Raw genomic sequence first — 26,432 nt, 5'->3', positions numbered from 1 at the left:
CATGAATTCAAATCTGGCCTCAGGCACTTACTAGCTTTGTGACTCTGGACAAGTCACTTAACCATGTTTGCCTCAGTTCCACATCTGTAAAATGAGCTGGAGAAGGAAATTGCAAACCGTTCCAGTATCTTTGCCAAGAAAACCCCAAAATGGAGTCAGAGAGAGTTGGGCATGATTGAAATGACTGAACAACAAATGGTTTCATTTGAATGGGGAGCTTTCTCTACCAATACAGGTCAATCACTGCTGTGCAAATTATAATCTTAGTGAGTGCAGAGCATTGTGCTAATCACTGGATATTAATAACTGACATTTGTGCAATACTTTGTCATCATTGTCTTTGACAAATAATCACCCAGCCTTTGAATAATTTGTTACAGGGAACTCACATTACTCCAGGAAGATCTTATTCCATTGTTGGAAAGGTCTAATTGTTAGAATGTTCTTCCTTAATTAGCTGAATACTATATCTGTGGAAATTATTTGTTTATTTTTTAGCTTAACTTGATTTTTCCCACCTTATAACTTTCACACAACCACATACATATATATATAATGCCCTTTATAGGTGATTATCCATCTTTTGCTTGAAGACCTTCAGTGATGAGGATGCACTGCTTCCCAAAGCAGCTCTTTCCATTCCTGAGGATCTTTTATGGTTAGGAAGTTTTGCCTTCTACTAAATATGAATCTACCTTTCTGTGACTTCTATCCATTGTTTTGCCCTCTGAGCTTAAGTAGAAACATCTACATACATATGTATGTATATTTCTGCTTTGCAAACTTTATATTCTAGGGAAAGGGGAATGCATGGGAGTATGAAAGGTATACCCAGAGAAAAAATGCCTAATAGATACAAAGTTATTTAAAATAATTTGAAGAGAAAAAGGGCAAACAACTATGTTGGCTAAGAGAAAGCTTTTTGTTGGAGAGAACACTTGAGTTTTACTTTTAAGGAAGATGTTGTTATTGTTCAGTCGTGTCCAACTCTTCATGACCCCATTTGGGGTTTTCTTGGCAAAGATACTGGAGTGGTTTGCCATTTCCTTCTGCAGCTCATATAGTTGGAAGGCCATCTAGTCCAAGCTATACCTGTAAATATCCCCTCTATAACGCCCTTTATAGGTGGTTATCCATCTTCTGCTTAAAGACCTTCAGTGATGAGGATCCACTGCTTCCCAAAGCAGCTCTTTCCATTCTTGAGGATCTTTTATAGTTAGGAAGTTTTGCCTTCTACTAAATGTAAATCTACCTTTCTGTGACTTCTATCCATTGTTCTGCTGTCTGAGCTTAAGTAGAAACATCTAATCCCTTTTCAAGATGACAGTTCTTCATAAACTTGATTATTCTCATGTATCCCCTACGTCTTCTATCATCTAGACTATATACTCTAAGATTCTTCAATTGATGCTCCTGTTGAATGATTCACTCACTTGTCCTGGTCATATACTGCTATAGTTACTCCATTGTGTATGTATTCTTCCTTAAATATAGTATCCAAAAATGGATACCTGCATGATCAGTGCAGAACACGGTAGGACTGTCACTTCCTCAGTTCTAAACACTCTCTCTATTTGTGTAGGCTATTGTTACATTGGCTGTTTTGATTACCTTTTGTGACTGCTCTGTTACACGGTTGATTCATATTGAGCCTGTGGGCCACCATTTTAAAAAATCCACTTCTCCTGAATATGTGCAGCTATTTTATTTTTAAACTCAAGGGTTAGGATTTGCCACTATTCATATTAAGTTTCAATTATTAGATTCAGTCTACTGTGTGAGACTTTTAAGAAATTTTTAGATACTGACTCTATTGTCCAATGTTCTATCTATCCCTCTCAGCTTTGTGTTGTTTGTTAATTGATAAGCATTCAATCTCTGTCTTCCTCTAAATTACTGATAAAATGTTGAACAGAACAGAGTCAAGGATAGATTCCTGTGGCATTTCAATATAATCCTCTCTTCAAGTTGACATAAATCCATATATCTCTCTTTGAATCTGATCATTTATCTGGTCCTGAATTTGTTTACTTTTGCTATCATCTATCATCTATGGAGGGATATGAGCTAGAATTTTTCTAACTCTAGATATACTTAATTCTATGATATTCACCTAATCTATCATTCTAATCACCTTGTCAAGCAAGGAAAGATGTGACCCAATCTGATCTCTTTCTAAGTGTTCATAAAATTTCCCTTTAATAATATATTCTAGAATTTCACCAGGCATCAAAGTCCAGCTAACAGGCTTATACTTTGAAAAACACCCCACCATTTCCTTTTTGGAAAATGGTGACATTTTTCTCCCCTCTAGGCCTGTAGCACACTTCCTGCTCTTCTTTCCAGCTTGTCAAGATCTTTTTGGATTCTGATTCTGTCATCTATTGTATTAATTATACTGCCCAGATTGTTGTCATCTGCAAATTTGGTAAGCATTTCTTCCTTCATTAAAACAAAACAAAAATTTTTAAGTGTGTTGAACACTCTGCTAGGTCCTGAAGGAGAGCTGACATTTAGGTAAGATACAGTACCAGGCCTGAGAGAGCTTATAGTTTGATAAAGAGGAAATGACTAAAACACAGATAACTATAACATATAGCATTATATGACAAGTGTATTGGATAGTTGCAGACCAAAGTTATACATGAAACCCAAGGTGTGCGTGTTTGTGTGTGTGTGTGTGTGTGTGTGTGTGTGTGTGTGTGTATGTGTGTGTGGATATGTAAGGGTGGACGTAATTCCTGATTAGGGGAATCAGGAGAAATTTTAAAGGAGATGACATTTGAGTTGGACTCTAAAGGAGAGAGAGAGATTAATCAGCTATAAGTAGCAGTTCACTGTAACTGTCATAATGCCTGAAATAACACTATTAAAGAACCATTCGTTGTTTTGTCTTGAGAACTTTTGGAATTCAAGAATTTCTTATTAAAATTTGGAGGTACTGTGTTGAAGATGCCATGACACACTTTCTCTCTCTCTCTCTCTCTCTCTGTATACACACAAACACACACACACACACATACCTCCATACATACATGTACATATATACATGCATATATCTATATTGCTATATAGATATATGTATATATATATTTCTGCTTTGCAAACTTTATATTCTAGGGAAAGGGGAATGCATGGGAGTATGAAAAGTATACCCAGAGAAAAAATGCCAAATAGATACAAAGTTATTTAAAATAATTTGAAGAGGAAAAGGGCTAACAGAGAAAGCTTTTGGTTGGAGAGAGCACTTGAGTTTTACTTTTAAGGAAGATGTTATTATTGGTCAGTTACGTCCAACTCTTCATGACCCCATTTGGGGTTTTCTTGGCAAAGATACTGGAGTGGCTTGCCATTTCCTTCTCCAGCTCATTTTACAGATGAGAAACCTTGGGCAAACAGGGTTAAATGACTTGCCTAAGGTCTCATAGCTAGTAAGGGTCTGAGGCCGAATTTGAACTCATGAAGATAAACCTTCCTGCTTATAAGTCCAGTGCTCTATCTACTGTGCCATCTCACTGCCCCTTTTAAGAAAGATAAGAATTTTAAAAGGTAGTGGTGAGAAGAAGCATGACAGGAAGGAAATTGTGCAAAAGCACAGAGATGAGAAATCATACTTCGTGTGCAGGAAAACAGCTAGAAGGCCAGTTTGGCTCATGGGATCATAGTTTTAGAGTGGGAAAGGACCTTGGAAGCCATCTCCAATCTACTTATTTTATAACTATGTAACCAGGACCTGGAGAGATTGACTTTTCCCAAGATCTCAGAGGTTAGGTTAAATAGCAGCCATGGGATTAGAACCCAGGTCTTCTGACATCAAATGCTATATGCTTTCCACTGTACCCTGTTGCCTGAAAGGGAGAGCACATGAAGGTAAATGTTATTAAATAAGATCAGAAAGGGAGCCATATTCATGTGGGTTTTCAGAATCTGATGATTTTGTATTTCATCTTAGAAGTGAAAGGAAGCCACTAAAGATTTCTGAAAACAGGAGTGTCATGGTTAGATCTATGTTTTAAGATGGTCAACTAGACAATTGTGTATAGGGTGAATTGAATAGAGATAAGATTAATCTTAACACTTACTATGCCTTCTCCCTTAATCAATGTAATAAAATACATTATTGGGTCTAGGACTTCAGGATGAAATTTTGAGTGACTACCAGTAATCAAATAGTTAATCATTTTTGTTCAGTGTCATAATAGCTTAAATTATTCTTAATTTACCTTTCATTCCCAAGTGTTAAATATGCTTAATTCAGCTGTCAGCTTGTCTTATGTTTATGGTACTCCTACTGACATGAATAGAAACCATGGGTTCGCATATTAAGAAACTAGATCATCCAAATAATAATTATAAAAGACATTTTACTTGAACTATTTGCAGAATTGATTTTATTTTTATTAACCAGTCAATAAGCATTAATCAAGAGCCTACTATGTGCCAGGCACTGTGTTATGAGTGACCATGAATTATTATTCTTTGGGAGGAGGGATGTAAATCATGATTTTTTTTTAAAGATAATCAAACACTGAACAACAATCATCCCCCCCCCCAAAAAAAAACTGTATCATGCCATAGAATAAAGAAAATAGCCAAAGTAATTTTTGTACTTTTGTCTTGGAGAGTTTTTTTTAAAGAATCAGTAGGTTTCCTGGTATGAAAAGTAAACTCCAGCTAAAAAGTGTTTTGCCCGATAGGGTTATAATCACCATTCTTATCCTCAGGCTCTCTGTTCCTTGTACCTGTGTTGCATCCAGGCTTGGGAGGACAAGAAATCACAATCACGATTATAATAGGGGAGGCTGTGCCCAGAGTAGTTGTACTGTCCCAGTGGAGTATGGGGTGGGGTTTACTTTCTTCAATCCTTTTCTATATAGGAATTAACTTTCTACCAGGGAAATAGAGGAGAAAGTTTGTCTTCTTTTCCAGTGGGGATGCTCTAACCACTGTCTGTTTGTCTGTCTATCTCTGTTTCTGCTTCTCTCTTTTTCTGTCTCCCTATTTCTCTTTCTCCTCATACACACACACACACACACACACACACACAGAGTCACACACAACATTAGCAAGAGCCTTGATCCTCATATTAATGATTTTTAATACAACTAGAAATTACACTTGGCCAAAAAATAGGATAATGTGATCTCTCTATATAACTAAACCCCCTCATCTACATAGAAATAAATACAGATGTGTCACGCATAGCTTTGTGTAATACATGTTATAGTGATTATTAGTCTCAAGAGGGAGTGGATAAAATGCCATTGGGATCAGGAGTCAATCAATCAATGAATCAACAACAACCAGAATTTATGTACTGATTTCAGTTTTTCAAAGCATTTTACATATGTTAACTTATTTGATCTTCACAACAACCCTGTGGGGTAAGTGCTATTATCATTCACATTTTACAGATAAAGAAAGTGAGGCTAAGAGAGGTGACTTATCCAGGGTCATGCAAGTAAGTGTCTGGGGCAGGATTTGAACTCAGGTCTTCTTGACTCCAAGTCTAACATTCTTTCCAGTGTGCTACCTACCTACCAATAGGCATTTATTAAGTTCTGTTTTGTTCCAGACACTGTGCTAAGCAGTGGGTTATATGAAGACAAAAATAAAAGAGTATCTATTCTCAAGGAACTTAGAATCTATCAGGGGAGACAATATGTATACATAAAAATGTAAAATATATACAAGATTAATACAAGACAATTTGAGGAGGAGAAGATACTAGTTGCTGGGGGTTTTAAAAGGCCTCATGCAGAAGGTGGTACTTGAGCTAAGTTTTGAAGGAAACTAGACTGAAAGGAAAAGGTGAGGAGGGAGTGTATCCCAGGCATTGGAGAGAGATTATATAAAGACACAGAAATTGTAGGTGGAGTGACATGTATGAGAAAGAGCAAAAAGGATCATTTAGGTTAGAACACAGAAGGTGAATGTACAATAAGACTGGAAATGTAGGTTGGAGCTAGGTAAATGCCAGACTGGAGTTCCTATTTGGTCTTAGAGGTAATAGGGAGATGCTGTAGTCACTTGAACAAGGGAGTAATATGGTGAAACCTATTCTTTAGAAATACTATTTTGGCAGCTATATGGAGGATGGACTGAAGAATAGGATAGTAAAAGTAATGGTTACACAATGAATATGTATATGAGGCCGGATTTGAACTCAGGTTTTCCTGACTCTTAAGTCCACATTCTATCTACTATCTGCCAGCTAGTGAAGTGAACACAACACGGTGAGCAAGTAGGAAGCTATTGTAATACTCCAGGCAGGAAGTGATGTGAGCCTGAACTAGCATCAAAGTTGTGTGAGTAGGGATATGGTATATGGATTTGAGAAGTGTTGGGAAGTAGAATTGATAAAACTTGACATCTGTTTGGATATGTGGGTTGGTAAGGAATCAGGAGAGTGAAGAGTCAAGGATGACTTCAAGATTGCAAATCTAAGTGACTGGAAGGATGGTGATGCCATTGGGAGAAATAGGAAATTTCAAAATCAGGGTGGGTTTTGGGGGAAAGATAAGGAATTCTATTTTGGATGTGTTGATTGTGATATGCATTTAAGCCATCCATTTGAAAATTTCTGATAGGCAGTTGATACATGACTAGAACTCTGGAGAGAGAGACTGTTGTTATTGTTCAGTTGTGTCTGACTCTTTGTGACCCCATTTGGGATTTTCTTGGTAAAGATACTAGAATCATTTGCCATTTCCTTCTCCAGCTCATTTTACAGATAATAAACTGAGTCAAACAGGGTTAAGAAACTTGCTCAGGGTCACACAGCTAGGAAGTGTCTAAGTTTAGATTTGAACTCAGGAAGATGAGTCTTGCTGACTCCAGGCCTGGTGCTCTATCCACTGTGCTACTTAGTTGCCCTAGTAAGAGAGAAACTAGAACTGGTTATATAGATCTGAGAGTCTTCTGCACAGAGACAAATGGAGAATAATTAAATTCATGGGAAAGGATTAGATTACTAGGAGAGTGAAGAGAAAAAGAGAGATAAGAGAGAGAAGGCTCTAGGAAAGAAATTTGGGGTACATCCATAATTAGGGAGCCATCATCTGGATAATGATTCACCAAAACAGACCTAGAAGAAGCAGTCAGATAGGAGAACCAAGAGAGAGCAGAAAGATCTGGGTTCAAATCTTACCTTTGGTACTTATCAACTGTGGGATTATAGACAATTTATTTAAGCTCTCTGAACCACTATTTCATCAGCTCTAAAGCAAGGATGTCTATCACACCTATTTCATAGGATTATTGTGAAGTTCAAATGAACTAACATATACAAACTACAATGTAAATACCAGCAATTATTACCGTTGTCCATAGATTATCAGAGTGATTGTAAGTATCAATTCAGGTAATAGACTGTAGCTACACACTTTAAATCTTTCTACACACCAGCTACTTTTATTACCTGTGTTATTATATGTATGTGCATATATATATATATACATACACAAACTTGTTTTATATATATATATACACACATAAATGTTTATATATAATAGTCCAGACCTAATGATCATTCTAGAAAACAATAATACTCTTCTCCAATATTCCATGTTACAGCACTACATGAAAACATGGAAATTTCATGATCTAAAGATAATGGACCCCACTTTCTACTACTTACCTAGAGTAAGATAACAGAATGAGTCAATTTGCTAGCCAAGCATGGGCAATCTAGCTTGCCAAATTACTGAATGAGACTAAGAAGGGAGCTAAATTTAAAGAGCAAAATGGATTCTATTCTTAGTCGATTAAGTGGTTTTCTTTTTAAGAGAGAGAGGATATTTGTAATCCAAACCAATCTTAATAATTAATCAACAAAAGGTGCAGCAACTTTAGCATACACATGAACTGCTATGCTATGAAATCCCTTCCCTTCCCTTCTCTTCCCTTTCCTCTGTTTCTTTTCCTTTCCCTTCCCTTCCCCAGCACAAATTAAACATAAAAGACATTAATTTAAGTCTTTATTTTAGCTCTGGTTCATGTTTTCTTTTTCTTTCTTTCTTTTTCCTCTAGGGAACATAGCTCTATGGTTTCATTGGTATAAGGAACTACTGGTATGGAAACTTCCTTAGCCAATGTAGATCAGCAACTCAGCTGCAAATGATAATCTTAAATAGTTGTCTTGTCTCTAAGATTAAATTACTTGCCCATGATCACACAGGCAAGATTTGAAACAAGGTCTTTGTGTCTGCAAAGTCAGCTCACTATTTACTATTCCATGCTGCCCTTCTTTGGTCACATATGATGTTGGAATAGACCTTGGCACAAGGTGATTATACCATGAATTAGCCAGACCAAAGGGGCAAAAAGAATGTACAACAATCAAGAAGACTGGGTTTCTTCTTCATACAACCAATTTTCTTTCCTTGGGAGGGACAGAGAGCATTGATAAAGAAAAGCAGGACTAGGAAGGACCTAGTTTGACTTACTGATACTTCATTAAGGTGAAGGTGGAGAAAAGTGGTAATAAATTAGAAAACAGGGGTAGTGTCCTGTTCGGTCTTTTTACATATTTTTAGTTTATCTGAAAAGCTGACAAGCATGATAATGAAATTAAAGGATATAACCAAAGGTTTCAGATTTTTTTTTCTCCTTAGATTTACCCACTCTCTCTTCTCTCACTTATACACATTACAAACTGTTCAAAGATTCTAGCGGTAGCAGGGACGTTAGAGATCACTTAGTCAAATCCCCTCATTTTGCAGATTAGCAAAATGAGACCCAGAGAGGTGAAGGGACTTCCTCATGGTCACACAGGTAAGTAACAGAGCCAGGAAGCAAATCTAGCTCCTCTAAATCCATACAATTCACTGACTTTCCTTATATTATAAGGCAGACCTTGTGAGTATAATAAAATTTCTTATGTTTACATTAGAAAACATTTGTAGCCAGATTTGGTTATTTATGGCCACTGAGAGCCAAAAATAAGTTTATAATTACTATTCTGTAAGGCACTGAGATTTTATTTCCTCCCGTTTTTAAGGTTGGACAAAGTTTGCCCGATTGACCCGGGCTTTGACAAATAGCCGAAGTGTTTTGCAGCAGCTTACTCCAATGAACAAAACAGAGGTGGTCCACAAACATTCAAGATTAGCTGAAGTAAGTGTGTCATATGAACTTGGAGCTCCCAACCCAGCAAGAATTGAAGGGGGAGAGACTGTCTTCAAAAGGCACTGTTTTCCAAATACGGCTAATATGCTAATGTTTTTTTCCCCTTGCCAGAAGAGTATGTTTTCTTGACAAGAAATTACTTTTATCCCCTACTGCTCTTGAAATAGCAAATCACTTCTACTATGAATTATACATGCTCAGGTGGGAAATTTCCTTTGACCAAGGAGAAATGAGGCAGGAAAAACTCATGTATTCCATATTTCCTTTTCCATCATCTGTTATAAAAGATGTCCTCCTTTTTTTTTTCAATTTAGCTATCAGAAGTAGTATAAAGCCCATAGTAGACACTTGATAAATACTTGATTTTGCTTAATTAAAAATATCATTCCTAATCACTCTAAACCTGGGAGCCTTTGTATAGAATTTAGAGTTAAAAACTCATGGCAACATTTAATGCATTTGGAAATATCTTTCATTTTTATGCATTTTCACATAAAACATTGGCCTTAAATCTGTTAGCATTTCTCCCCCATTTGTGTTGACATCAGGAAAACTTCAATTCTCTAGAATTGTTGGAGTTAGAGAATTGTGTGTTGTTGGCATGTCCAAACATAAGATATAACAGAATGGTGCAAATTTCAGATATGAAACTATTTTTTGAAAACATATAATGTTACAGAATGTAAGTTTATAGTGTAACATAACATAAAAAACCCTACAATATTTTTATGGTTGCATTAGTGTAGTGAAATAATACTTGTGTTAGATTACAGCAATTCTCATGATATTACCCAGTTGTATTTTAAAATGTGCCTAAATAGTTGCTATGGCAAGTTTTGACCAGCTAAGGGTATTAGATGTGCCATACAATTGCTATCTGTTGCTTTTTTCTGAAAGCTAAACATGCATTTTTGTATTTAAAGCCATATGTGCCCAAATTTCTGAGCCAGTTGTTAATTTTAAGGATTAGAATCTCTTTATTAATAGCTTTTTAGTTTTTCATGTGAATCTATGTCTGCCTTCAATGTTTAACCTTTGATTGGGTTGAGATTGACACATCAACTTAAAAATTCTTTGGTTCTGGCTCCTTCAGAGTAACAACTTTTAGATCTTCTAAGAATGGAAGTATTATATCTATGAGTACAAATATTTATTAGTCAATGCTTCTTATGAGAATTAAAAAAATGAGGTTATTTTGTTCATGGTGCAACTAAAATCTAATGAAAGAGAAGAGCTAATGCTTTCAAGAATATAATCAAAATTCATGTGAGCTTCTCTGTGTGAAATGAATCAAAGATTGAACCAATTGAGAAGTTCTATGAGAGTAGATCATCAGTGGTTCTCATAATGTGGCCCATGAACCTCTGGGAATTGTCAAGATCTTTTCAGGGAGGGGTCTACAAATTCAAAATTATTTTCATAATAACATTCCACTCTTTTTCAACCATATATCTGTGTGCTAAATTTTCTTTATATACTTCAACTAAAACAATGTATCCCTACATACTAAATACAGAAGCAGATAGGAAGATCCAGCTGTTGATTAAGCCAAACATTAAAGAAATTTTCAGAACTACGTAATAATGCTACTACTATTATTATTTATATTCCTTCATATTATTTTTGAAAATACAACTTTAAAATATTATTTATATCAACATATTAGGGGTTTGTTAATATTATTTCAAAGTGAATTAATATATAAATATTTTTTAAAACTGTCAGTTTTATTTTCTAGCATAGAAAATATTGATAGATATAACCTATTTAAGCAAAAACTCTTTGAACTCCTTGATAATTTTTAAGAGTGAAAGGATGTCTGCTCTATGGAATCACCAATATCATCAGCCACAGTCATTTCAATTAAATTAAATTCAACAAGTAGTTATTAAATATCCACCTAGTGCTAGGCTCTAGGGAGACAAAGACAAAATATGAAACAGCCCCTGTCCTCAAGGATATTCATGTATTGAATTGAGACAGCATACTAGGAACTAGAATACAGAGAAATATAAGACATAGTAGCTTATCTAAAAGAATTTACAGTATGAGATTGGGGTAGGAGGTGATTTGATACTACCTCTAGAAAAACTAATATAGTCACTCATTTAGTAATTCTGATTTCTTTCTGCACCTATAGCCATTTAATACATTGGCTTAAATAACAAATGGTAAACAGACATGGAAATGTAGGCAATTTTAATATTTTGTACTGAACAAGTTATATTGATAGAACAGCAGTGTGATGGATAAGAGACCTGATTATGTAGGCCCTTGATTTAGGGGAGAAAAAAATAAAGCTGCCTATAATATTTTGTCCACTTTACTTCAGAAGCAGTTTTGGTAGTTCCCTCTGACTTAGTCACTAAGAAATGAAAATACAAGATCACTACCATTGAGATCCTGGGGTACAGCCTGGGCCATTGAAGGTGTAGCACTGCTGTCTGAGGTGCTAGACATAGATGAGAGAGGGATGACAGTTATTGTTTGTCAAATGGAGATAGCTTGACCACTAGCAGGACTTGCAAAGGAAATGTTTCCAGCACTCTCTGAAGCCAAATCTTCACATAGATTGGATAGCTATGACTGTTAGAAAACACAAGCAAGATGGCGAATCAGTTTTATTGTGCAGCAAGCAAGCAAGGTTAGAGTGGATCAATCTGAGCAAAATCTTGGTCTGATGCATGAATTGAAGAGTCAGATCCATTAACAGAGACTTTTTTTGGGAGGGAGTAGAGGGGAAGGAAATGGCCATAACAACCACATTCTAAGTTTCTATGCTGAGGAAAGTACATCATATTCACTTTGCAGCTATACTTATACAAATAACCAGCACTATCTTCAAATCTGAAGAGTTAAGTAATATACTTACTTCTGAAAATTACCTTTCCTCTTAAATACAGGTCATTAAATACAATGTGCTTTTCTTTCATGTGGTAGTGGCCAATTATATTGTGGTTATTATCCAATAGTTGCTGGATTGCTAGGAAGATACTTTGTATGGATTCATTAGACTTCAGTTCAATGTTCATATGGATAATATATTTTCTCTCCTTTTAGGTTCTTCAGCTGGGATCAGATATTCTTCCTCAGTATAAACAAGAAGCTCCAAAGACTCCACCACACATTATTTTACACTATTGTGCTTTTAAAACAACCTGGGATTGGGTGATTTTAATTCTTACTTTCTACACCGCCATTATGGTTCCTTACAACGTTTCCTTCAAAACAAAACAAAACAACATAGCCTGGCTGGTGCTGGACAGCGTGGTGGATGTTATTTTTCTTGTAGACATTGTTTTAAATTTCCACACGACTTTTGTTGGTCCTGGTGGAGAGGTCATTTCTGACCCCAAGCTCATAAGGATGAACTATCTAAAAACTTGGTTTGTGATAGATCTGCTGTCTTGTTTACCTTATGACATCATCAATGCCTTTGAAAATGTGGATGAGGTAAGCTATCTCCATATGCAGGAAACTTGGGACACCAAACTTTTATTTAACTCTGTTCTTGGGTAAATAGCATCCAAAGATTATCTAAAACATTCATTTTAGGCACCTAGATAGCACAATGGATAGAACATTAGGCTTAGAGTCAAGAAAACTGGAATTTAAATCCATCCTCAGCTACATATTAGCTATGTGACTCTAGGCCATTTAACCTCCATTTGCCTCAGTTTCCAAATTTGTAAAATGGGGATAATAATGGCATCTACCTCTGATGGTTGTTATCAGGATCAAATGAGATAATATTTGTTAAGTGTTTTGTAAACCTTAAAGCACCGTGAAAATGTTAGCTATTCTTATTTCTACTGTCCTCTACCAATCCCTACCTCTACCTTTTGTTAATCAGTTAATTATTATATTTGATTAACTTGAGGTTTGAGAAGCACTTTACAAAATACTATTTCATTTTATTCTCACAACCCAGGAAGTAGGTGCTAGTGTTATCCTCACTTTTTATATATGGAAACTGAGGCTGTCAGAGGTTAAGTAATTAGCCCAGTTAGTAAGTAAGTGTCAGAAGCCAGATTTGAATTCAGGTCTTTTTGACCAGGGGACCATCACTTTATTCACTGAACTATCTAGCTGCCTGTAAAAGAAAGAAGAAGCTAGTCCATATATAATCCACAAACTAAATGATTAAACCAGTATGCAGAAGTATTTTCTTTTAACAACTGTAATTGAACTTTCCATCTTTTGTTTCAAGCTTGTTAAGAGATGTTGAAACTGGAGAAGAGACATCTATGGATTTTCCTTTTTTTTTTTCTCTTCTAACCCCATCTCCAAAAACTGGATTGTATTACTATCAAAGATAATCAGAGGTTCTTTTGCTTCATCTGTGGAGATTGAAGTTATATTTAAATGCTTGCCATGTTTATTCCTATCTTTAATTACTTTTTTAAATAGAATGTTTAATTCTACTTTAAAGTGGTAAGTAGTTAAGCACATTTGTCAGTGGAAGGTTGGACTAGATAACCTCTATGGTGTCTTTCAATTCTATGATTTTAATTTTGTCTACATTATGGAATTGTAAATTGATGCTGTTGTTCAGTTGTGTCTGACTCTTGGTGACTCCATGGACCATAGTGTCCAGGGGGTTTTCTTGGCAAAGATAATGAAGTGGCTTGCCATTTCCTTCTTTACTGGATTAAGGCAAATTAGAGGTTAAATGACTTGCCCAAGGTCACACACATAGTAAGTGTGTGAGACCAAATTTGGACTCAGGTCTTTCTGACTCCAGGCCCAGTGGTCTATCCACTGAGCCATCTAGCTGCTTCTAATACTTAAGGGTAAATCTTTAAAAAGTCACCAAAAAATTCAGAACATCTTAGCCTTTTACTTAATCACATATAAAATTTCAACTTGCCGGAATTAGCAAAGAAGAAACAAGCAGTAATCATAGCTAATAACATATAAATGATTTGGTGTAGGTAAAACCTATTATTAAAATGTGTTCATAATGATATTATTACTAACTTAATTTCCCTATAGGACCTTCTCTGTTTCAGCAGACCATGCAGATATGATTATGTTCATTAGTGTTTTGGGAAACTTTTCAGCTATTTTCCCCCCATGACCAGCACTAGTAATCTTATATTAATGTAAGGTAATAATGTAAGATAATGTAAGAACCAGTGGATTCTTAAGAATAAATTAACTTGTGTATAAAGTGGCCTCAACCTCATCCCTATTATTAAATACTTACTACCTCTTTATTAATCATTCTTGAAGTTCCATATCTTTTGGTTGAATAGGCTCATCTTAGTGTAAAATATATATGATAAAAATGATTACTTTTTGTAATGTTTACAAAGCACTTGGAATTGATCAGGATTATACTGGCCTATAGACCAGAGAGAAATTTTTCTAGAGGGTCCCCTTGGACAAGTAGAGGAAGGGAACAAGTGTTTGTTTATTAAGTGCCTACGAAGTGCCAGGTACTGTACTAAATGCTTTATAAATATTAACTCATTTTATTCTCACAACTATAAGACATAGGTACCGTTATTCTTCTTTTTTCCTTTCAGCATTACATTGTTGATGTAACTTAAAAAATACATTTTGTGTTAATTCTTTTATTTTTACGTACTAAAATTTTCCCCAGTATCACATATCCTCTCCAGAGAGCCATCTAATATGACAAATACTACATTTTAAAAGAAAGATAAAAGAAAAAGAGGAAGAAACACAATCAGTCATCAATACAATCAATTGAAGAATACGAAAATGTACTCAATGCACCACATCCGTGGACCTCCCACTTCTGTAAACAGTGAGGTCATAGTGTCTTATTATATCTGTTTTTGGGGGCCATGCTCATTCTTTGTAATTTTGCAATGGTCACTTTTGATTATTTTGTGGTTGGCCTTGTTGTTCAGTCATTTTAGTTGTGTCCATCTCTTCATGACCTCTTTTGGAGTTTTCTTGGCAGAGATACTAGAGTGGTTTGCCATTTCCTTTTCCATCTCATGAGGAAACTGAGGCAAACAGTTGGTTAAGTGACTTGCCTAGGTTCACACAACCAGTACGTGTCTGAGGCCTGATTTGAACTCAGGTCTTACTGACTCTAGGCCCAGCATATCATAGTGCCACCTAGCTGCCCTGTTGTTAGTCTGTTCATTTTTACTGTTATAGACACTGTGTATATTGTTTTCTTTCCTTCCTGTGCATACTTCAATCTGCATCAGTTCATAGAAGTTTTCCCATTCTTTCCTGTATTTAGTATATTTGTAATTTCATACTATATAGTAATATTCAATTACATTCATGCACTACAATTTGTTTAGTCATCTCCTAATCAATGGACAGTTACTTTGTTTCTAGTTCTTTGCTACCAAAAAGTATTGCTATAAATACTTTGGTATATATGGGGGTTTTCTTCTGTTATCATTGATCTTCTTGGAATATTCTCCTCAAAGGTTATTGATATTTTAGTCACTTTATTTACATAATTCTAAATTGCTCTTCAGAATGATTGTAGTGATTCCCAGTTCCATCAGCAATTCACTGGTGTGCCAGTTTTCTCACAATCTTTCCAACATTTACTCTTCCCATCTTTTTTCTTCTTTGTCAATTTGCTAGGTATAAGGTGAAACCTCAGGGTTGTTTCGATTTGCACTTCTCATATTTTAAGGATTTGGAGCAATCTTTCCTATGATTATTAGCTGGTAATGCTTCTTTTGAGAAGCGTTTGTTCATTTTCTTTGATATATTGGTCATTTCTAATAATGAAATAGCAACCTATTACATTCATGTATTACAACTTATTCAGCCATTCTGTAATTGATGGGCACTGACTTTAGTTCCAGTTCTTGTTCCATTCTTGGCTCTGTGATCAAGGCATTCATTCTAAATAAAATGGCTTTTCTCTTGTGCTCTATTAGATTCATTCACATTACTTCCATCTAGTCTGGTCTTAACACCTTTTTCAGGAAGCATTCTCAATTCTAGTCCCTCTTTCGCTATTTTCTCTCAGCATTCACATGCTTGTAAGTTACTAAAATACAAAATAGTTGACTTTTAAATATTTAAGAGTACTCTATTATCTATCAAAGACAGCTTCTACTCCCCTCTCTAATATTAATTTTATCCTTCTGGACCTCAGTTTCTTCATCTGTAAAGTGGAGTTAATATTTTTTTTTAACTTCACCTTTTTACTTTACAAGACTGGCTTAAATGGGAAAAGAGATACCAACTTACTTTGAAAAACACAAACTCAACTAACATTTATTAAGTACCTGATGTATAGTGATGTGTATTGTATACATTGTGTACATTGTGCTCTGCAAACATCAGCTATTAATTCTATCCTCATTATCATTATTTCATTCATTTATGCCTCGTTTTCCCAACTAGATTGTGAAAAATATGATGACAGACTGTCATATTTTTTTAATATTCCTGTACAGTGGATACTAACTGATTCAAAGCGCTGAAGCATTAACAAGGTTCATATAAATTATATAACACCCTAAAGAAAGTATAACAAGGAGATATTAAGTGGCAGGGAGAAGCTTTGAGTTTAAAAGTTATACTTTGTTCACATATTGTGCAGCTGCACAATGACCTCAGGACTTCATAGAGGCCTTCCTTTCCAAAAGTTGACTCAAATGTTTCCTGCAAATCATATGATTTACTAAGAGTATCTGTGGATAAGATGGAGTTCTTTGGGGGTGAGGTGATGAAGGATGACCAAAATTTTATTAAGCAAAGCTATTCTATGTGAACCATGAAGACTTGGTAGCTACAGTATTATACTGAGTATAAAAGATAAATGATGAAGCTATCAATATTCATAATAATAGGTTTAACTTTGAGCTGGACTTTTGCTCTTCTGACACTAAGGAAAGGTAAGATAGCTTGTGATAATGTATCCAGTTTTAGCACAGGAAGGCTTTGAAAATTATATTATCAGATAAATGTGTTATTTTTGAAATGATAAAACATAGTAGTGCCTGGGAAATATAGGACTTTAGTGCAGATGGATTAATTTCTGGTAAAATAAGTGAGGACAATATGAGGTGTGAGAAAGAGAAAAAGAATTCTTATGGATACTGTGCTTAGAATAAATATTTGGGTACAATTAATTACAAGTAACAAAAGAGTGGGAACGTATTTTATATTACAAGAAAGCTTTTGTTGAGACATTGTAGATATTAGGTCTTTTTTTGTTTATAATTCAATTCAATAATCTTTTATTAAGCATCTACTATTTTAGGTGCCCTTTGGCATATGCTACAGAGTTATAAAGATTTTAAGATGGCATTTCCTGATCTTAGGGAGCTTATGTTGTCCTAGGAGACAATAATGTTCATAGAAATGTATAATACAAAGTGCATTTTAATGGGGGTTAATGAGAGATCCAAAATGCTCTAGGAAAATTTGAGAAGGAAAGGATTCTTTCAGGAGTAGGTCACATTTGAGATTAACTTTTAAGAGTGACCAGGATTCTGAAATACAGATGTTGGAAATGTGAAAAGACTGAAATCCAGAAATGTTGCTGTGGTTGTTCAATTGCTTTTAGTTGTGTCTAACTCTTTCTGACCCCATTTGGGGTTTTCTTGGCAAAGATACTGGAGTAGTTTGCCATTTCCTTCCCCAGCTCATTTTACAGATGAAGAAACTGAGGCAAACACGGTTAAGTGACTTGCCTAGGGTCACCAGTTAGTATGGGTCTGAGACTAGATTTGAACTCAGGGACATTGGTCTTCCTGACTCCCAATCTGATACTCTATCCACTGTGCCACCAGGAATGAGCAACAGACTATGTCATTGTGCACAGTTGAGAGACCACATAGGGGCCTTGGAGAACAACTAGTAATCATATCAAGAATAGGGAGCATCTATAATATGACAATTTGTTATCTTGCTTTAAAATGCTTTATAAAAGAAAAAGAAAATGTACTTTTACAAATTATTATGTATATTACTGAATTTCAAAAAAGATTAGTACTTCAAGTACTGATGATAGCTTCTTGAGCCCTTATAGCACAGGAGCCTGGGACCATTGTTTGGAAGTGGATTGCTTTTTCTTTTTCTCCCCATTCACAGACTGGTCACTAAAGAAATTAATTAGCACAACAATTAGCTAATTAGCATGTTGATTAACAAATGCCACATTATAATGACAAAAAGATTCCAGATATTTTTTCCATAAACATACAGATAATTCAGAGGCTCTCAATGGTCTTAAGCAGTTCAGGTTAAATGAGTTGCCTTTTGTCTGTATTAATTTTCTTAAAGTTAAATATTTAATATTTTAGGAAAATAGCATAGTCTTCTCGGCTTTGGTCAATATAAACTTTTAAAATTTTCTATTAGCAATCTTCCTAATTTGGAATGAACCAAATGTTTCAAGTACATGGAACTGTGTTGTCAATATTCATTCTTAAGTGGTTAGTTTTTAGTCTCATTTTGCACAGAACTTATGAACTTTGCTGTTACCAATTCTTTGTTATCTTTGGAATAATTTTATTTTCTATCCTTTGGTTACCAGATTTATTAATTAGTCTGCTTGGAAGAACTTTGGATAAAATCTTTTGAAAGCTTACTAAATAAAACATGCCCTTTGTTGTTTTCTCTTCAATGCATCTAATAAAGCTTTCTCAATAAAATAAAATAAAAAAGTGGCATGAAGATCAAAGCCAAAGAAATGTTCTATTTTATATCATATATAGTCTACAAGGCTCATGATGCTCTTTCTGATAATGGCCCCATGGGATATTTTATGGCAATTCTAGGCTTCCATCCATGAATTTAACCTCAAAAGGTTAAGGACGGATTCTGAACATCTAATGGTTCCTTAATAACCTATTATTGAGCTATCATTCACAAATTTATCTACTCATTTTAGATTGTACTCTCTCAGGAGCAACAATGTTTGTAAGCTGCTTATAGCAAGTACTCTGGTTTCCACCAGGTTAGGGACAGTCTCATATTTAAAGTTATAATGTTCTTCAGTGCCTAGTATAATGCTCTACATACAGTAGGCATTTAATAAATATTTTCAAATAAATGAATGAGAACTAATTTTAGTAGCATTATGTTAGACAGTATATCAAGAAAATCACACACACACACACACACACACACACACACACACACACACACACAGAGCCCTTACCTCTAGTAGCTTACAAGACAACATAATGCCTGCCCAATGTAGAAAAGATGAAAACTAATAACTCAATAGTGTGTGCTTTCATTGAAAAATTTAGAGCTTTCTTTTTTATTAACAAACATTTATTTTCTCTTCCTTCTACTTCTCTCCCCCATTGGAAAAAGAAAAAAAAAGGAAAACAAAAATCCTTGTAATAAGTGTGTACAGTCAAGCAAAATAAATTCTCATATTTGCCAAATGAAAATAATGAATGTCCCATTTTACATATTGAGCCCATTACCTCTCTGTCAAGAGGAGGGTAATATGCTTCATCATCAGTCCTCAGGAATTGTGGTTGGTCGTTGCATTGATTATATTTAAGTCTTGCAAAGTTGTTTGGCTTCCACAAAGTTGTTATTTGTTGCTTAATTATTCTTTAGCTTCTGCTCACTTCACTTTGCATCAGTTCATAGAAGTCTTCCTCTACTCTCCTTGAAGCTGTCTCTTTTGTCATATCTTATGGTACAACAGTATCCTATTACATTCACATACCATAATATGTTTAACCATTTGATGATTGATGAATCTCCTCAGTTTTTAGTTCTTTGCCACTATAAAAGGGTGCTACAAATAATTTTTGTACGATGTTTTTTCCCTCTTTATCTTATTTGGGGTGTGGACCTAGTAGTGGCTTCACTGGGTAGAAGTATAGTTAACTATAGCAAGTTTTTGGGTATAGTTTGAAATTACTTTCCAGAATGACACGAGGGATGGGAAGGACACATGTGGCCCTCTAGGTCCTCAAGTGTGGTCCTTTGACTGAATCCAAACTTCATAGAACAAATCCCCTTAATAAAAGGATTTATTCTGTAAAATTTGGACTCAGTCAAAAGGCTGCACCCAAGGACCTAGAAGACCACATGAGACCTTGAGGCTGCAGGTTCCCCACCCCTGCTAGATCAATTGACTGCTTCAACTATAATGCACTAACGAGTCTATTTTTCCTTCAACCTCTCAGACATTTGCCATTTTCTTTTTTTATCCATTTTGTCAAATGATGTGGAATCTTAAGTTGTCTTAATTTGATTTCTCTAATTTTTAATGAATTGAAATATTTTTCATATGGCTATTGATAGCTTGAATTTGTTCCTTAGGCAAATGTCTGTTCATATCTTTTGAATATGTATCAGTTGGAGATCAGTTTTATTCTTATACAGTTCAAGCCATTTTTATATATCTTAGAAATGAGACATTTAGCAGAGAAATTTTCTACAATTTTTTTTCTCCAGTTAACTATTCCTCTTCTACTCTTAGCTGAATTAGTTTTGTGTGTCTGTGACGGACACACAGTTTTCTGTCATTAAAATTGTCCTTCTTATTTTCTGTGATCCTGTCAACCCCTTATTTGATCATGAATTTTTCCATTATTCATACCTTAGAAAGGTGATTTCTTCCTTGCTTTTTAAATTTATTTATGATGTATATCCATTTAGTATTTATCATGTGAAATGTTGTTCTAAATCAAATTTCTGATGGACCACTTTCCACACTTCCCTGAAGTTTTTTTAAATTAATGAATTCTTACCTCTCTTTCTGCTCTAGCTCAGTTTGCAAAAGGCACTGACATGTCACTTCTATTAGAAGCTTTCCCTTTAAGTTTGCTTCCAATGATTATGGTTTCAGTTATTGAGAAAAAAAGTACCGAAATGGTTTGCCATTTTCTTCTCCAACTCATTTGATAGATGAGAAACTGAGGCACACAGGGTTAAATGACTTGCCCAGAGTAACACAGCTAGTAATTGCTATCTAAATCAAATTTCTGATGGACTACTTTTTACCTTTTCTTGTAGTTTTTTATAATAGTGAGTCTTTACCCCAGTGGCTGAGATGAGTTCAACAATCAGTCAACAATCCTGTATTAAATACCTACAACATTCTAGGAATGTACTAAGCCCTTAGGATACAGAGAAAGGCAAAGAATAGTCCCTGATCTCAAGAAGCTCACAATCTAATAGAAGAGACAACATGCAAATAACTACATGTGAACAAGATAAATACAAGTTAAGTTGAAAATAATCAGCAGAGGGAAGGTATGAATTACAGAGGCAGGAAAGCCTTCTTGGAGAAAATAGGATTTTTAGCTGGAACTTCTAGCAAGCAAGAAGGGGAGGAGACAGATGTGGAAAGGAAGATAATTCTAAGCATGGGGGACACCCAATGAGATTGCAAGAAATTGGAAGATAGAATATCTTATGTGAGGAGTAAGAAGGAAGCCAGTACCACTAAACTGCAGAGTACTTGGTGGGGAGTAAGATGTGGGAAGAATGTAAAGGCTGGAGGGGGCGAGGTCATAAGGCTTTGAATTTCAAACAAAGGATTTTGTATTTGATCCTGAAGATAACAGGGATTTTATTGAATAGGAGGGCAACAAGTTCAGACATTTGCTCTAGGAAAATACATTTGATAGTTAAGTGGAAGATAAACTGGAGAGGGCAGAGATTTGTGGCTGGAAGACCAACCAGAATGCTATGGCAATAGGCCAAGCATGAGACTCCTCTCCTCTACCTTGAGTGACTAAGTCATTTTGACTACTATAAATACACAAATTAAAAACAAAGGATATATGAGGAAAGAAACTATCTGCATCCAGATATACTTATATAACTTATAAATATAAGTATGTATAGAGTAATTTTACACACACACACACACACACACACACACACATATATAATACATATCTATTTGTGTCTCATGGTAGCCATCTCTAGAATGGAGGGTGGAGGGAAGAAGAAAAAAAGGAAAAAAATTAATTTGCATGATAATTTATTGTATATTTAAAAGGAATTGCAAGTTGTACACAATAGATTTGCAGTTTCATATGCAATTATCTTTTTTTATTATGCTATGTTATGGAAATACTTGTTTTATTTCATAAATTAAAAATATAAATACATTTTTAAAAATAGTCCAAGCATGAGGTGCTAAGGATCTGCACCAGGATGGTGGCCTCTATCAGAAGAGAGAAGGGGGGCATATTGGAGAGATATTATGAAGTTAGAATCGACAGTCCTTGGCAACAGGTTGGATGTAGAGGATAAGAGCGTGTGAAGAGTTAAGGATGACACCTGGGTTGTGAACCTGAGTGACTGGGAAGATGGTGGTGTCCTTGATAACAACAGAAAAATTAGGAAGAGAGTAGGGTTTTTTGGGAAAAGATGATGAGGTGAATTTTGGACATATTGAGTCTAAAATGTCCAATAGGTAGTTGAAGATGTGAGATTGGCAGTCTGAAGAGAGGTGCTGGTCTCTCAGTGCCTTGGGAGAGGCATGCTATCAGTGGGGGTCCCATGACTGTGGGTCACAGATGGGAGGCCAAGTGGCAAGTAAAGAGCTTTACTAACATGCCAAGGAATCTAGTCTTACTGAGAGCGAATTCAAATTCCTGGGATACAGATTTTGTTTTTATAACCTTTCACGCCCACTGGCATGGTTCATAGCCATTTAATAGTATTCTGTGGCAGCTTAGGATATAAAAGCAAAGCATTCAAGGAGAGAGAAGAGTAACAAAAGAGGAGTATGAATCAATGGAGAAAATAGAAGTATTTGGAATGAAAGTGGCATGATTTATTATCAGAATAAAAATAAAATTCCCTATGCAAGGGTAGACAGGTAGATGAGACCAAATACTTTTACAATTGTGAAGGCAGTTCTTTTAGACAAACATGCAGGGATTATTACTGAGGAGAACAAGTAACTGTGACAACAGTGGATGAAACCATCTACTTTACTGTGTCTTTGCATAATGTGCTTTCTATTATTCATCCACAGAAGTCAGGGTTATATAAGCAGATCTGAGAATCAGTGTGGAGATGATGGTCTTTGGGTTTATCTAACACTAGGTTGCTACATTTGTTTGCTACAGTACAGTATGTTATATACTCAATATTTTCCACTGTCCATCTTTATTTTTTAACCATTACCAAATCTTTTTGATGATTATTGCTTGCATACCAGTATGAGATTTGGTACTACTGGCCCCTGTTCCTCTCCATTTTTTTTTATTATTTCCCTTGATATTCTTAACCTCTTTTCCTTATTTTTTTCAAGCTCTGTGAAGTAATCTTTTGGTAGCTTGATTGACATGGCACTGTATAAGTAAATTAATTCAGATAGTATTGTCAGTTGTCATCTGTGTTGTGTTGGCTTGGCCTATTCAAGGGTGTGCTTTCTTAGTTAGTTGTTGTTGTTCAGTCATTTCAGTCATGTCCAACTCTTTGTGACCCCATCTGGGGTTTTCTTGGCAAAGATATTGGAATAGTTTGCCATTTCTTTCTCCAGCTCATTTTACAGGTGAGGAAATTGAGGCAAACAGGATTAAGTGACTTGCCCAGGGTCATACAGCTAGTAAGTGTGTGAGGCCAGATTTGAACTTAGGAAGATGAGTCTTCCTGATTGAAAATCTGGTGCTCTATCCAACACACCATTTAGCTGCCCTGGTTATTTCTTAGTAGTATTAAAATACTTATGACAATATATCTATATTCAAGTCATGAGAAATTTTGGGGTCATAGAACAAAGTGAATCTGACTGGCCTCGCAAGAAGAGTGAATTCAAGACCTCAATCTTTTGAATATCAATCTTAAACTATGAGGCAACTGTCTCCATTTAACCTATATATGTCTGTCTGTCTGTCTGTCTATCTATCCATCTATCTATCTGAATATGCACACATACCTTGTGGTTTAAGAATGATACATATACACACACATAGGAAACAAGTACTATAAATCTAAATATTAAACCAAGTCATGACTAAGTTATCAGACGTATTGTAGAATATTGGTAAATATATTTTGGATGGAGAAACATAAATGCTTAGACTACAACCTTAACTCAATTTTTTTTTTGCTGCTGTAGCGATTACATATAACATTTTTGCTAAGGACATGTCACCTGAAATATAAAATACTTCATTAAATGATAGAGCAGGCCAGAGCTAATTAAATACAATGAATTTCTTTATAACAGTTTATGCTAAATTAATATTCAATTTGTAATTTTATATTTTAAAATGAATCCAATATAATAAAGAGCTGAGGAATTTAAGAAAGTTTCAGAGCAGAGTCTTTTCAATGAGAATGTCACTAAGGTACATTTATATGTCTCTATGAGAGAAGCAACTAACATTTGAATGGGTTCTCTCATGATGTTTATAGGAAAATTAGAAATAAACAACATATAAGGAATTGATTTACAAATTGAGTGCTTTATAATCTAATATAACCCCCATTTTGGAAATACTTTGGAGATCATATGTGAAGAATTAATCTTGGTAAAGGTCACATGCTAAGTACAAAATGAGATTTAAAAGGACTGCCTAAGTTAAAAACACTAACATGATAGTTCTGTGTATTTGGAACACCTAGTTGGTACCAAGTTGTTAAGATTCTGTGGACAGGAAAAATAAGACTGAAAAGACTAAGGCTGGGAGGACTATCCATAGTCTAAATTTCTATAAAAAATTTATTTAAATTGTCCCGTCTCCCATTCCACCTGAAAGAGATCTTATGAGGTCTAATTCCCAAACAGAGGAAATAATTTTAATGCTTAAAAAACAACAGCAGTATATTTGTATACTTAATAAATTCATCAGGGGCAGTTAGGTGGTGCAGTGGATAGAGCACCAGCTCTGGAATCAGGAGGACCTGAGTTCAGATCTGGCCTCAGACACTAGCTGTGTGACCCTGGGCAATTCACTTACCTCTAATTGCCTCAAAAAAGAAAGAAAGAAAGAAATTCATCATTAGCACTAAGTATCATGATGTAATGATAGCCTTCTTATTCTTCACAAGCGATTGGTAAGGAAACCTACAAAACATCCTTAAATTTTTTTTTGACATGTTGCATTATAGTCAGTGACGTGGAGGAATTTGTGAACAGAATCAGTACGGTGCTATGAAAAACATACTGGATTTGGCTATTGGAAATCTGGTTCTGCTATTTACAAAATACGTGAAATGTATGAAATATGACAAGTCGCTTAATCTTTCTCATTCTCACTTTTCTTATCTGAAAAATGTGGAGTTTGGACTAGGTGAGTTCCTGGGTCCCTTCTAGTTCTAAATCCTTGGATAGATGACTATTTTGCATCAGCCATTTAAAACTAGGAAAATCACATTTCCTCTGAGCTACCTAGAAAAGCATGCAATGCATTAAATGTCATAGTTAAGGGATTAAAAACCATTTACACTGAAGTAGTGCGTACTAAGGTTTTCTGGAATGTTTGAGTTTGTTCGCATTTTATACTGACTGTGGACATCATTGATATTCAGAGGGAAAAATACTTCCCTTACAATGCAGTATTTAAAATTTAATGTACTATGGATGTTGCAAGGGTAAAAAGATGTTATTGGAACATATTAAGTAATGTATCATCTACTAGGGGATCAATTTCTCATAGATTTATTGATAGAATGATGTAGAAAAGTGAGCTGAAAACAATAGAGGCTTTTATCTGTTGCATTCAAGAATCAAGATAAGTTTTTAGAATTAAAAAAAATGACAGCTATTGTTACTTTTTATGAATGAAAATAGAAGAATGAGCACAAAAAAAAATCTCTCATGGATAAAATGTAATCATCTTCTAAAGTTTGATTGGTTCTCATTAGGTGGGTTCTTTTAGGTTTTCTCATAGTGTAGTGCTCCACAAGGATCTGATAATCATTATTGATGGTGATAAGACTGGAGAATAGGAATCAGGAAATTGTAAAAAACAGAATTTAATTTGGGCTAACAATAGTGAACATTTATTGAGTGTTGTCTACATGCATATATTACCTGTGGACCAGTGGGAGTGAGGAAAAGGTGTTTCTCAGAAAAGGAGCTCTGGATCTGATCTTACTCGGACTGGGTAAGGTCATCAGGGAGTCTGACCCCTAGAGGAGGAGAGTCAAGCTTTTCCTGTACTCTCTGACTCATTGTCCCTGCCTCAGTATTCTGGGAGAGAATTCATCAAAAAAAAAACTTAAGTATTGATCATGTCTAGGATCTTCCATAAAAGGGATTTAACAGGCTGCAATCTAGGAAAGGTAATTAATATAAAAAATATGTATCAGATACAGGAGAGTGTTTCATCCATTTTTCATCTATCTATCTATCTATCTATCTATCTATCTATCTATCTATCTATCTATCTATC

General features: G+C 35.1%; 1 protein-coding gene across 1 annotated transcript in view; it reads left to right on the top strand.

Annotated features, from left to right (window-relative positions):
* The window catches only part of KCNH5 (potassium voltage-gated channel subfamily H member 5), a 446,545-nt gene that overhangs the window by 128,646 nt on the left and 291,467 nt on the right, over nt 1-26,432 (top strand). The window contains exons 5-6 of the mRNA XM_027842861.1: nt 9,002-9,117; nt 12,190-12,582. Coding sequence (XP_027698662.1) covers nt 9,002-9,117; nt 12,190-12,582 — 509 coding nt within the window. The remainder of the gene's footprint in view (nt 1-9,001; nt 9,118-12,189; nt 12,583-26,432) is intronic.

The sequence above is a fragment of the Vombatus ursinus genome, unplaced genomic scaffold (genome assembly GCF_900497805.2).
Source record: "Vombatus ursinus unplaced genomic scaffold, bare-nosed wombat genome assembly UNPS02014893.1, whole genome shotgun sequence".
In the NCBI taxonomy this organism is placed as follows: Eukaryota; Metazoa; Chordata; class Mammalia; order Diprotodontia; family Vombatidae; genus Vombatus; species Vombatus ursinus.
Note: the sequence above shows the minus strand (reverse complement) of the source record. Positions and strands in the feature narration are given on the sequence as shown.